Source organism: Mustelus asterias, unplaced genomic scaffold (assembly GCF_964213995.1).
Source record: "Mustelus asterias unplaced genomic scaffold, sMusAst1.hap1.1 HAP1_SCAFFOLD_293, whole genome shotgun sequence".
Taxonomy (NCBI): domain Eukaryota; kingdom Metazoa; phylum Chordata; class Chondrichthyes; order Carcharhiniformes; family Triakidae; genus Mustelus; species Mustelus asterias.
This window is the reverse complement of record NW_027590258.1, coordinates 25684-38867: the sequence shown is the minus strand read 5'-3', so window position 1 is coordinate 38867 and position 13184 is coordinate 25684. Positions and strand designations below refer to the sequence as shown.

General features: G+C 39.5%; 1 protein-coding gene across 1 annotated transcript in view; it reads right to left on the bottom strand.

Moving 5' to 3' along the window:
* Positions 1-13184, bottom strand: part of LOC144486173 (transcription factor AP-2-beta-like) — a 79737-nt gene that overhangs the window by 58526 nt on the left and 8027 nt on the right. Inside the window, exon 3 of the mRNA XM_078204264.1 lies at positions 11075-11135. Coding sequence (XP_078060390.1) covers positions 11075-11135 — 61 coding nt within the window. The remainder of the gene's footprint in view (positions 1-11074; positions 11136-13184) is intronic.

Genomic DNA, 13184 nt, shown 5'->3' with positions numbered 1-13184 from the left:
AAAAGGCCTTTTTTTTGTTCCACAGTCCCTTAACACAATATTGGATAGTCCCTTAAGTAGAGCTGACAGTACCATGTGGGTATAACAGATGAACGGTGCTTTGGAAATTATTATCCGAAGCAGTTGGAGAGTCTATTATTTATATGTACTGGGAATTTGCCTCAAAAGATTTGATTCTTCTAGTTGTTACTGTGACTACTCTTTACCAGAATAATATTTTAAGAGTTCACAGCAGCTTTTCCAGACTTCTCTCTCTTACATTGATGGAGTGCCTGCAATAATGACAGTTGCTCAGTAAGTACTTTACCACCTGGGAAGAGGCCGTTGGGATCAGCCAAGCTCACCAGGGTCCTGTGGAATAGGTACATCTAATCAAAGTTGCCATCATTCCTATGAACCACACACACTGTGACTGATGTGGGGACAAGTCGCTGATGACGTGGCATTAATTTTATCTTCCAACTTAGATATTCCGGTTTGAGTCAAGTTTATTCAAACAATAAAATAGAAACCGGGGAAGAGGTTAATTCTACACTGAAGGTTACCATTGCATCTGAAAGTTGGAGCGCACAAGTGTGTAGCTCAGTGAAGGTGAAACCAGACATAGTAATGTGATTTATTTAAGATTATTTTCAGCAGCTAGTGCAATAATTCTGCATGGGGCTAAATATGAGCAAATAGATTTATTGAAGATAAATAATTGACAAAGGACTACTTGTACCCAAACTCATAATCAAAGCTAATTCAAGTAAATTCAGACTAACTATTAACCTCCTTCTGATTTCCATATATATATTGACTTGCTGATGGGAGGTTGGAGACGGGAGTTGACATTTTCTACTGCTGCCTGTCTATTGCAATGGCATAAATCCAGAAATTAGTTGCAAAAGATGGGTGGGAGTTCTACCTCACCAGAAGTCTGCCAGCTTTGCACCACAGCATAATTTATTTGGGTTGTGATTAGCAACACAGGAAACACCTGTCTCAAACTAATGGGCAATTCATTGAAACATTCATTTGGACATGGAATTGTGCTTCCCAATGTTTCCCAGCATTCAAATATGCAGAAAATCACCCCTAAAATCTCTCCAGGTGAAGAAAGTTCTCCGTGTTAGAGCCAATTACACTAGTTGCTAATTTAAAGGCTACAGGTAAGTTGAAGTTGTAATATTTCAGTCATTTTTTTGCCAATTTTAATTTTTGCTTTTGATGCTGGACCTTCATGTCAACTGTTCAATTTTATTTTGTCCTGAAGTTCCCAATGGGAACACAACTATGGCCTGTGTTTGAAAGAAGAACAGAAGGACTTTAGTAGAATACAATGCAAGTCAACTGCATGAGGTTTGCTCTATCCCCACTCACTGGTACACATCGATTTGTTTCTGCAGACAAAAATCACCAAATCCCATTTCGGCAGATGGCTAGTATATGGAGAAGCTCCTCTTCCCAAAAGAGACTGGCAGAGCAGGTCCTATGGTACTATTAAGTTATGTGAATATATGACTGACTATAATGTTGATACTTCCGCACAAGTACCCCAACCACATTATGTCATGCTTTCAGTAAGATTGCATTAAGTAAGGCATGATAGGGTGAATCAACTGGCAGCAATGCCTAACTGATCTCACCTACCAAGATGCTAGCAACATATTTGGTCCTGTTGCCCCTATATGACAATGATGGGTACAAACCTGTCTTCACAACGTCTGAGTCAAAAAATAACCAGATGGAGTTCTGTGCCATCTGCTGCAAGAGCACCTTCAGTTAATATGCAGTGACACAGTGAATGTCCGCTGTAGCATGTAAGTTGGCTCTGATCTCCTTACAGGCCTAAAGTCATGCTGATCAATTGGTTTGGTCTTTGGAATGACACAGAAGACTACCCTCCCCACAAGTGCTTTTTGCAGCACCACGTCCATCCATCTTAAGGTCCTTCAAATCAGGTCAAGTGGTAGGCTATCCTGAGGGCTGCCTGTAAACTTGTCCTGCACCTTCAGTTTAATTTTCCTTCCACTTTGCCAGTCACTTGTCAGTCACCTGTCCCTTCAGCCTTGCCATACATGTTAAGATACCTCCTGATCTTTTCCAAAGGCTGTTGGAATTTCTGCAAACTTGATTTAACACTCCTCTTTAATTGCCTCCTTCTCTTTAGATTTCACTTAAATGCAGTTGTACATTCGCATCAATAATATGCTCCCTAAATCTGTCAAAATCTGCAGCTGATGCTATGAAAACATTAGTGAATTAGGTGAACACTTTTAGTTGAGTCTTTCTATAGCTGTATTTAGCTCTACATTTTATTCATATTGGAAAGCCTAGGCTAAATGTTGTAGCTAACTTATTTTCAACCATCTCCCTCTCGTCAACCCATTTGTCTTTCCTTTGTCAATATTTTACACAAAGATTCATTCAGCAATTTAATTATTACTCAATATACATGCATTTGCCCTTCTTTTAAATGTGTTTGTTTCCTCGCTTCTCAATAATTTGCTGCCATCATCCCCTCTCCCAGGAGAGTCGAGTCCTTGTTGCAGTGCAGATTCATGGCAGCCATGCATCCTCCAATACTTCAAAGTGGCCTTAATAGTCTTATGAGTCTTAATGGTGGGTTTTGGAAGGCTATTGCGGGGGATGTCATGGTCAAACCTATTCGTGACCTCACCCAACATCCACATAGTGCTTTCATCTGGGGTCACTAGTTTAGGAGTCAAATCTAGGATCACTGATCAATTATCTTCTCTTTAACTGAAGGACATTACAGCCAAATATAACTCCCTACCATTGCCTTGACTGAAATTAGCTATACCAGGGCCAACATTTGATTTCCAATGAATGAGAAAAACATGACAATTTCCACACTCAGGCAGAGTGATTGGTCATAATCTAAGTTATTTTTAGAAGTAGATTTTTAAATGGTCCACGGTGACCAAGAGCAACTTTTATTTGTTTGTATTTTATTGCATAATAGGAAATAGAGGAAGAAACACGAAGTTTTTGCATATTTTTATAGTCGACTATAAATCTCCAAGTATGGTTAGAGTCACAGGCCAGAATTTTACCGCCCTGCCTGCCATGGGAATCGGAGCAAGCAAGGGGTAGACAATGGGACGGTCTGCTGATCTTGGGCGGGATTTTATGGTTTTGGGACGAGCAAGGCTGTAAAATCTCACCCATAGAGTCATACAGTACAGAAAAGGTCCTTCAGCCCATTGAGTCTGCACCAACAATATCTACCACTAGAGGTGCGCTAATCCCATTTTCCTGCACTCGTCCCATATCCTTGAATATTATAATATTTCAAATGTCCATCCAAATATTTTTTAAAAGTTGTGAGGTTTCCGACTTTGACTACCTTCCCAGGCAGTGCATTCCAGATTCTTTTTCCCAAAATAAATTAAAAAGTGGGTTCAGCACATTATACCCAGACATTAAAATGCATCTAAAATCTGAAACCTTCCTAAATATCATGCCCTGAAATGCAGAATACAGATGCACATTACACTTGAAGATTTATAGCAAATACTTGTGGGTGTTTTGGACATTTTCTCAGGCAATCCAGGATGGTGTCCTACAGAAATTGTTTTGTGTTTTAACGTTCATGTTTGTGTGTTTCTCTGTATGTGCTTTAGTCCAAACAAAACTTGTGGCATTTCTGCCACTTCCCACTGCTCTATGTGGTCTAGCTGCAGGGCTGTAATTTATCAGATAATACCAGAATGGAGTTCACTTTGGTTCTTTTACTTTACTTGGCAATGAATTGTAAGTGGGTCTGTGGCACCAACGACATTCCAAAATATAGAATTCATTTCCAATAGCACACAACATTTACATGAATCTTGAGAGCTACCACTGAAGGCAATTCAAAACATAAAGCTTATATAGGTCTGCATCACAACTGGCAACAAACCAGATGGAAGAAAGAGATCATAGATCTCAAAGATAGCCAGGGCAAAAATCCTATTTCACAAAGTTCCTCGCTTGCTGCGTCATTTGACCATCAATTCCTCATTCGGATTCAATGAATACTCGTCAGAGAGCAATGTGCTAAGTCAAATGGTACATTTGCAGATGTAGTATCATCAGTTCGGCTGGATTTCTGACTGACAAGCAAAACAGATGTGGTCAGAGTTAAGGATGTTGAATTCTAATAAATTTTGTTTTGTAGTCTTTTCATTACAGATCAAATTCAGCCTGATGAGCTTCATTTATTACCAGATGCGGACATCACTTTTCAAAGAGTGAAAAACTTCCTGTGCATCTGAATATTCCCTCGGTTCTACCAACTTCCATAGGTTAACAACCTATGTCAAATTTCTCTCAAAGAAAAATACTGATCTGGCTGGGCACAGGTAACATTTTGATGCAATCTTATTCAACTACTTGTTGAGTGATTACCTCGTACTGTTCGATTATAGTTGCCAGGTTATTTTCATTTGATGGAAGGCTCAGTGTGCGTAAAATTATTTGAAAGAATGAATGCCATTTTCTTGGTCCAGTTTTGTCACTGGATTTGGTTTCATTGCTTGGAATTTCCCAGAGGGACAAGTAAAAGGAATATTGTACATTTAAAAGATGTAGAAATGCAGGTAAAGGTGAATGGTTTTCAATTTTAATTTTGCTTCATTTAAATCTATACCACACAATTACTAATTTCTTGTTATATGTAAAGGTCTGATAAATGAATGATATTCTGTGCCAGATTCTCCTCCGAATGTTTGATTTAAATTACTATTTTTTATTATTTCATGAGACATAGCTAGGCTGGCATTTTTATTGCCCATCCCTAATTGCCCTTGGGAAGGTAGTGGTGAGCCACCTTCTTGAATCATGGCAGTCCGTGTGGTGTGAGTACACCCACAATGCTGTTTGGCAGGGTTCCAGGATTTTGTCCCAGTGGTAATGAAGGAATGGTAATATACTTCCAAGTCAGGGTGGCATGTGTCTTGGAGGGGAACTCGCAGTTGGCGATGCCACCATAATTTCAACAAAATGTAGTTAATGATTTTTGTTTCATTGATACTATTTTTCTGAGCTTTGCTCTTATTCTAAACGAGTGGAAGGAAAATAGTAATGTTAAAAAAACTCCTTCCAAGCATTGCTAAAAGCTTGTTAAAGGTCTCACCTGAAAAAATACACAGAGATGTAAATGACTGAATCCTGAACTCACATTGAGGACTGATGTTTGTGAAAGGAAATAAAGGCAATATTTCAAGTACTTATTGTTAAATCGTTATTTAAATGGTATGGTGTTTCTCAGAAAGAATACAGCATATTCAGATGCATTTTATGAAAGTGATATTATATAATCAAAGCAATTTAATGACAATATTTTATTAAACATGCAAGCAGTTTTTATGTTTGATGCATTGAAAAAGTTCAACTATTGTTTGTTTGGGCGAAGTGTAATTGAATCCATTGCAACATTGTAACACCCTAATGATAAATGTCATTGAACAATTGATTGGATTCACCAAATGTGTTGAGTTTCTAAATGTTTCAAAAGTCTTTATTTCTCACACAATCTCTGAAAAGCAGCCATAATCATTTGAAGAAATGTGAAATGGTCATCTAACATAGATTTTGAAGTTTTGTGAGGGCAGTACGAATTCCAAATGATAACTTGATAACTGACACTAAAAAGACATGTTTGATATGGCAGGGCTCACAATATTTTAGATAGACCATTTTATAGATTGCTTGTATCTTAAGACTAAAGAAAGACTTCACATGCCCATTAAGTTAATCCATTATTGACTGCCACTATAATTTGAACATGGTGGCTTTCACCACTTTTATAGATAGTAGTTTTACATGCTTCTTTGTATTCTTCATTCAGGTATCTTATATTTCCCATTGCATTTCAGACAAATTACTAGTTATACAGTCTATTCCAATATTTGAAATGCATTAGATAAATGAATTTGTATAAATACTTAACTGTTTTTCAATTTTGAACCTCTTAATTGTAAATTCATATTTTTAGTTTGAAGATAACCGTGCACAGTAAATCCCCATACAAAAGCTACCCAAGACTATTCACATAGGAACTGGTCCGTATCAACATCTCTCTTTTTAAATAAGGAACTGTACATTCCAATTCAACTATCAGTTCAAGAAGGAAAAGGAACAAGAGTAAGAATTGATGGAAGATTGCATTTAGCTGGGACTGTGAATATGGCACCGTGCTGCCCCATTTCTTCTCCTTGTGTTTTCTTAGGTTTAAAAGTCAAGACTTTTTTGCTTGTCGTTTTCTTCTTGTTATTTTCTAGCATCCTTTTTTGATGTATCTTTATAATCTATTGATGACTTACAGATTTGCCTTTTCAGGCCAAAATCGCTTGTTTGATTTTGATTTTGCAATGTGTAATTTACATGCTTTTGCCAGCCATTCAATATTGCCTTCCTCAAGGAACTCGTGACATGGAGGTGCTTTACCTACTCTTTCACAGCCAGACGTCTGCTCCCATTTGCTAAACAGACACTAATGTATGGGTACTGTAGAAAAGTGAGTGACAGCAATGGTCATAAGGGCAATACATTGATACCTCCTACCCTCTCTTGCGTGTGGTACAGTCTTGCTAATTCTGGTCCAAATGAACACAGGTGACGGGTATGTTTGTGTGATGTGTCCCATGAATGAATTTTTAAAATGTAAATGTAAGGTCTGTACAAATGTTGTTAAATCAGATGTCGTTGTTCAATTCTACTAGAAATTCACACTGAAATGTACTCCGCCATTTTAGCATTGTTAAATTGTAGTGATATAAAAGCTATTTGTGATCAAGAAGGGAACGTCGAGGAGGGTGTTTTTTTAATTTGTGCGAGGCGATTAAATTGAAAAATGCACACTCCACTTTTCTACATCCAAGTAGCAAACGCCTGTTTGAAAAGTCTGAAAGTGAGCATCGTTGTGGCAGTTTCCCAATCCGGGTTTCCTAATGTTCTCAATAACAGTGTGTGTGTGTTCACTATTCGCGCTCAGCCGCCATCCATTTTCGGTATCAGAGTCTGAACTTAGCTGTGAATAAGAAACCTTCTCCCTCACTGTTTTGGTGTCGGTTGTAGCGCCCTCTCCATGATAGCGAAGTTTTGAGAATAACATGCGCGCTAAGCATTGAGACATGTGTGTCTTACAGCAGAACTTCAGAGCCATGAACCCTATCTTCGAAAATCTGGGAAATACGACCCTCTGCAACTGAAATAAACTCACCCTTTTCTCAGGATCACACGCTCTGAAGTGAAACATTCGTTAAGAATTTTCCGTCCTCGTGCAATTATTTAACTGTTTGCACAGTAACTTCATTGCAGTGTGAATGTAAACCTACTTGTGACGAATAAATAAACTACTTTTTAAAAAATAAAACATTTCGCAAAGTGCAGCACAATGCTTTGATTAGTATTTTTAAAAACTATATTTAGTAAATCGGAGTAGATTAAGTAGATGGTCGCGTCTTCCTAAGTTTTATTTTGTGAACCTCACGTGTTGGAATAGTCTCCCGGTTACTGTTTAAAGTAAATGATTCCAATCATAAGCAAAGATACTAGATCCCGGTTGAGTTACAGTCTGTTTCCATTCATAAGAGTTAACTACAAAAATAACCCCTGCTCCTGACAGTTTATCTGTGCTATAAAACATCAAGTAAAGCTTAAAGGGGCATAATGAATATTTATTTGCGATTCTCTTTGTATCCAGATCGGAGTAATGTTTAAATAAGCAAACCTTGTAAAAGAATGACCCTTGCAGTTAGAATAGTCCTTACAATGCACTCACAGAGCCTCCCTTCTATATCGCTATCGTGTCTTTAAACCCATGTTATAAACTGCAAATATTGTGATAAAGTGTTCGCCAGAAACTCGTGATGAAAGCATAAAATGTCACTCAGATAATGGTGTAGCGCCTATGGGGGTAGAACAAGCTCTTCTATTATATATTATACATATATTTATCTAAATGTTTATATTTCCACCGAGAGACAAGTGTGAAAGGTAAAGGAAGTCAATTCTACGGTGAGCTTACTAAGGGCAATAGTAGCGAATAGAAAGGGAGGGAAGAGAATTAAAGAGACACCCGGGGAGCGCTCAGAGCACAGTATTTAAATGGTTGCAATGTTCCAGGCTGCTCCCTCAGCTGAGATTCCTCGGCCCCGTGTGTGGCTGACGGCTGCCTTGCGCTGTAATAGCCTCAACAGGGGCCAATCGTGAACATGAGAGCTAAAACGAGCCCCGGAGAGGGTTAATGAACTCCTATCTATCACCCCCCACCCCCACACGAATCGCTGCCTTTTTCAGTTGAAATGTGCTGCTTTGCATTTTGTTTTATTTTGAGAGAGTTTACTGCCCCCCCCCCCCCCCCTCCGTCTATTTCTATGGCCGCTTCTTCTATGGTTGACCCTTTGCGGCTTTCCATTGATTTACTTTATGTTTCAGTTTCATCTCCCCCTCTCTTTACTTTCTGCTTGTGTCCCTTATTGGGGTGTGTTGTTTCCCGGCTGCCTGTCCACAGCCAGTGAGATCCAAGGGGAACTTAACAAGAGATTGCTTCATGAGCGCGGGTGAACCAGGTACTTTGCTGTAGTGCCTTTCCAAACTCGAAGTGGAAAATGCAGGGCGCCAGCGGCATTTCATGTAAACTTGTAATAGTTCAGATTGGTAGCTTTGCAATATTCGTTTAATATTTACTTATATGGTTTTGTTTAAAGTGCTCAAACATGTGCTCAATGTGTCTAAACTTTCGAAATGTATTTTTAAAACGTATGTAACATATACACTAAAGAAAACCGTGTGACATGAGACAAAATGCGAGGACAAACAGGGGCTAATATACTTGAGAGCCAATGCAAACTGTGGAAAGCCTTGCACGCAACCCGTCCCTGTAGAAATGTTAATCTGCTGTTAAGTAGATTTGACAAGACAAAGTTTGGAGATGATTTAAGTTGGCTTTTAAGCAAACAGTTTACACACAAAAAATTGCAATTACATTGATGTTATTATTGCTTTCAAAGTCGATCAGAATGTTGGCTCAGACAGTGTTTAGGTACCGCTGAAGTGATGGGTTATTGTTTGACTGTAGATTTGGACCAGTGCGCTGATCTGTCTTTGCATCTGGTGTTTACTTTTGCTTCAGTTGTGTTGTGGGATACTTAAAATAAAGTGGTTGGGGGGGGGGGGGGGGGGGGACACCAGAGACACGCACGTCACTCTCCCAGTTAAATTCACTGTCGGTCTGGTTATGTCTGGGTACAGAAGTTGGCAGTTAGGTGCTTGGGATTCGCAGAGTCACCAACACTCGGTGTAGTATTGGTTCATACTGAGCCCTCAATCCTACTGCAATACTGAACTCCTTACTCTTATTTAAAAATGAGTTTCATCCTTTTAATGCAGGCTCTCAGTAAATTACGCTGGGTTGTATTTTTTACACTATCTTTATTTAATCATTCACATTACGAAGCCGTTTGTTTACATGTTACATGTAGAACAGACGAATTCAATCAGCTCGCCACTGCCCCGTGCGTAAGAAACACATTCTGGAGTGTCGGGACATCTTTGGGAAGAATAAATAAGTTTGGCTCACGCTTTTTAAACAAAATTGAAGGCAGAAGTTGATTGAATCAGTTTTACTAAATATAACGTATCTCTCTCCTTTATTTTAGCTGAGCGAAGCAGGGACAGTATGGGGCGGCATAGTGGCATAGTGGTTAGCACTGCTGCCTCACAGGGACCCGGGTTCAAAGCCGGCCTTGGGTGACTGTGTGGAGTTTGCACGTTCTCCCCGTGTCTGCATGGGTTGCCTCCGGATGTTCCGGTTTCCTCCCACAGTCCAAAGATGTGCGGGTGAAATTGATTGGCCATGCTAAATTGCCCCTTAATGTGGGGGGCATTAGGAGGGTAAATATGAGGGGTTAGGGTTGGGGAAAGGTATTGTTGTCGGTGGCCTCCTTCTGTACTGTAGGGATTCTATGATTCTATAATTTAGCTCCTTTATCACATCTCTCAGGCCATCACCCAGGAAGGGGTAGTTTCGAAGTCTGCTATTGGGGTAACTATTCCGATTTCACTCCATAGCAGGATCACTCATTTGATCTACCCCCACCCCTCGACCTATTCCCGAAACGTCGATGATATGCACGGTTGGTCTGTGTTAGCACCTCTCCCCCATATTCACAACAGCCTATCATCCAAACCTCTCCCAACTTTCTCACCGAGTTCCAGTTGTTTAACATAAATGGTGGTGTTGACATTTGATGTTTTAATTTAATTATGTTCGGCAGACTATCCAATGCCTTGGACAATTGTTACATTCCAAGTACAGGCATCGTCCCAGTCTCACTCTCCAACCACCCAACTGACTCAAGTTACTTTTTAAAACATGCTTGGATCCTCCACTGTGTTCTGCGACAGTTTTAGTTAGGATTCAGGAAACCTAGATACCCACAAATACTTTCAGTAACAGGGCAGCAAGTAGTTCAAGTCCGTTATTAGCGAGTAATTGTCGGCGTAGCAAATCAGTTCTGATCAGTTTATAAGTTTGTTACCAAAAAAACTAACTGGGGTCGAGGAATGTGATTGATTGCTCATGTTTAACAAGGCTTCGACTGTAGCCGGAGTATTTATGTGTCTCCTCCATTTCCAAAACATTAAAAAATCAACATGCTTGTTCTTGACTTTTAATAAACTACTGACAGGGAAAATAGAAATGTTATTCAACGGATCCCTGATTACTGGGTATGTTGTGATGCATTCTGTCAATTGTATTTTCACCCGATCCTGCTTAAAACTTCACATTATCATATCCCTATTATCATTTTACCATAAAATAGCCAGTACAGATAATACTGAGATAGCAAACAGTTAACTAGTTGACACTAAGTAGTTGCAAATGGACTTCTGATTATCAGTAGATGGTTGAATGTGAATTCCTAGCCAGTGATGCTGTGGATATGCGATTACATTTTTTTTTGGCGGAACCAAACTCAAGTTTATCACAATGTATTAACAACATAAAAAAGATAAGTCAAATGCGCGCGCAATCAGTTCCAGTTATTACAGCTGAATGCGAGCAGGAGGGGTCGTTTACCTTTTTTAATTACAGACTGGTCCAATATATTCATCCCAGGGCTGCCGTTATCATCCACGGCCTGAAGGGGAGGAAGAATAAAAGGATACGATGAGATCGTTTATTCAACAGCTTTTGAATACAGAAACAACAGTCCGCCTCTCATCTGCTGACCATAGTGCAGCGCACTATAATTCACTTGGTTCCTTTGCCTCCCAGTTGATGCCAAAGTAACTTTGCTTTTAATACATTGTAAAGTCAGGAGCAAGGAGCATTTAAAGCAATGGAACCACATGCTCTCATCTTTGTTGCTGCCTCCTGTCACCGGCGCCTAACGTTCTAGTTGCCCCGAGAGATTATCCACTTACATCTCGGTTTCTTTGATAACTTTTCTCCAAGCCTGTTAATATTTTCCAATACCAATGCGCCGCCTATTTTTTTTATATCGTGTGTCTTACAGAGACCAGAACGGACAATAAAACAAACCTAAAAAAGTTCACGCCAAAGTGAGAAAAATAACTTGCGTTCCTACAACACCTTTCACCAGCGGACCAGATATCTCAAAGTCTTCCACCGCCAATTAAGTATTTTGGCAGCCATGGTGTAATGTGGGAAACAGGACAATCAATTTGCGAACAGCAACATCCCACCAACAACAATGTGATCATGACCAATCTGATTTGTTGTGTTGTTGTTTTGAAGGTTACGTATTGACCAGGAGACTAGGGTATCTCTCTTCTTTGGAATAGTGCCACGGGATCTTTTATTCACACACGAGAGGGCAGACAAGGGCCACGATGTAACACCTCATCGGAAAGAGGGCATTTCCAACAGTGCGGCACTCCCTCGGTATTGCACTGGAATGTCAGCCTTGATTTTTTTGTGTTCAGGTCCCTGGAGTGGGTCTTGACCTCACAACGTTCTGTCGGAGAGGCCACTATCGACTAAGTTAGGGTTGACACACAAACGTGTAATTTCGTTTCAGGATAAAGTACTATCAAATCAAAGCTTCACGCAACGGTTATTTTAAACGCAAGGATTAAATAAAAGTATTATTCTGCAATTCTTCAATATATACAAAGAAAACAAGGGACACATTCTGGAACGGAACTTTTAACAAGTCTGATAAAAGCGCCCCAGATATTTCTCCTCATTGGGACTCTTGTCTTTCAGCTATCCAATCCCGATGGTGAACTTCCTTCATGGGTTTGGAGAAAATAATTAAAATATTTTGACAGACCCATTCCCTTCAATAACACTACTCAACTTAACAAATTGTTTATTTATTTTTCCTAATATATGGAGCCGGCGAAAAAAATAGTATCACTTACCCAACACTAGGGTTCATAGTGAAAACTGACTGTAAAATAAATGGATAGTCCGGTTTTGCCAGTATAGCGCTAATGGAAGTGTCACCATTTCACACTTAAATTAATGTAATTGTTGAAAGGTGGAGGTGCGTGTATGAGTGCATTTATCTGCATATAGATAGAAAATCAAAATAATGAGAGGACAAGGTACTCCGGATAGGCAACGTTAAAGCAATGTTAAAGCTGGTGTTACTGAGAAGGGAATTTGACTGATTTCCGTGTGTCCTGCCATAGATTTTTTCATAGATCAAGTCAATGACTGATGCAGTCAGTCATGGTCCGAAATGTTACAACTCGCGAATCTCTAATTCGCCTGGACTTTGTTTCTAGCTTCCACTGGGTTCTTTCTTGGCTTCTTAAATTCAGCAAAGTTTATGATTGTAAATGCAAGAGAGAAATGATTCGAGGGCCGGATCGGGTTCAAATTAATTACCATAGGCATGGTTTCAACAAAACTGAAAAGAAAGTATTAAGAACGAAATGAATCCCATGGATTTAAACAAGTGATCTGTACTTTTAAACAATATCCAGCAGAAGGTCTGAAAAGTGAGCCGCGACTTACTACGGCAGGACTGGGCATTATTTACATTTAAGAGCACGGGTTTGAGATTTACACTTAGAAAATGAAATTTGGTTTAAACTCACACCTGAACAAGCGCTCAATCCTAACAAGTGATGAATTAGAACGCACACTGTTGGATCGAACTTTTATATGTAATGAAGTAAAAGGGACCCAAACCCTGACTCTGAACAAGTCTAAC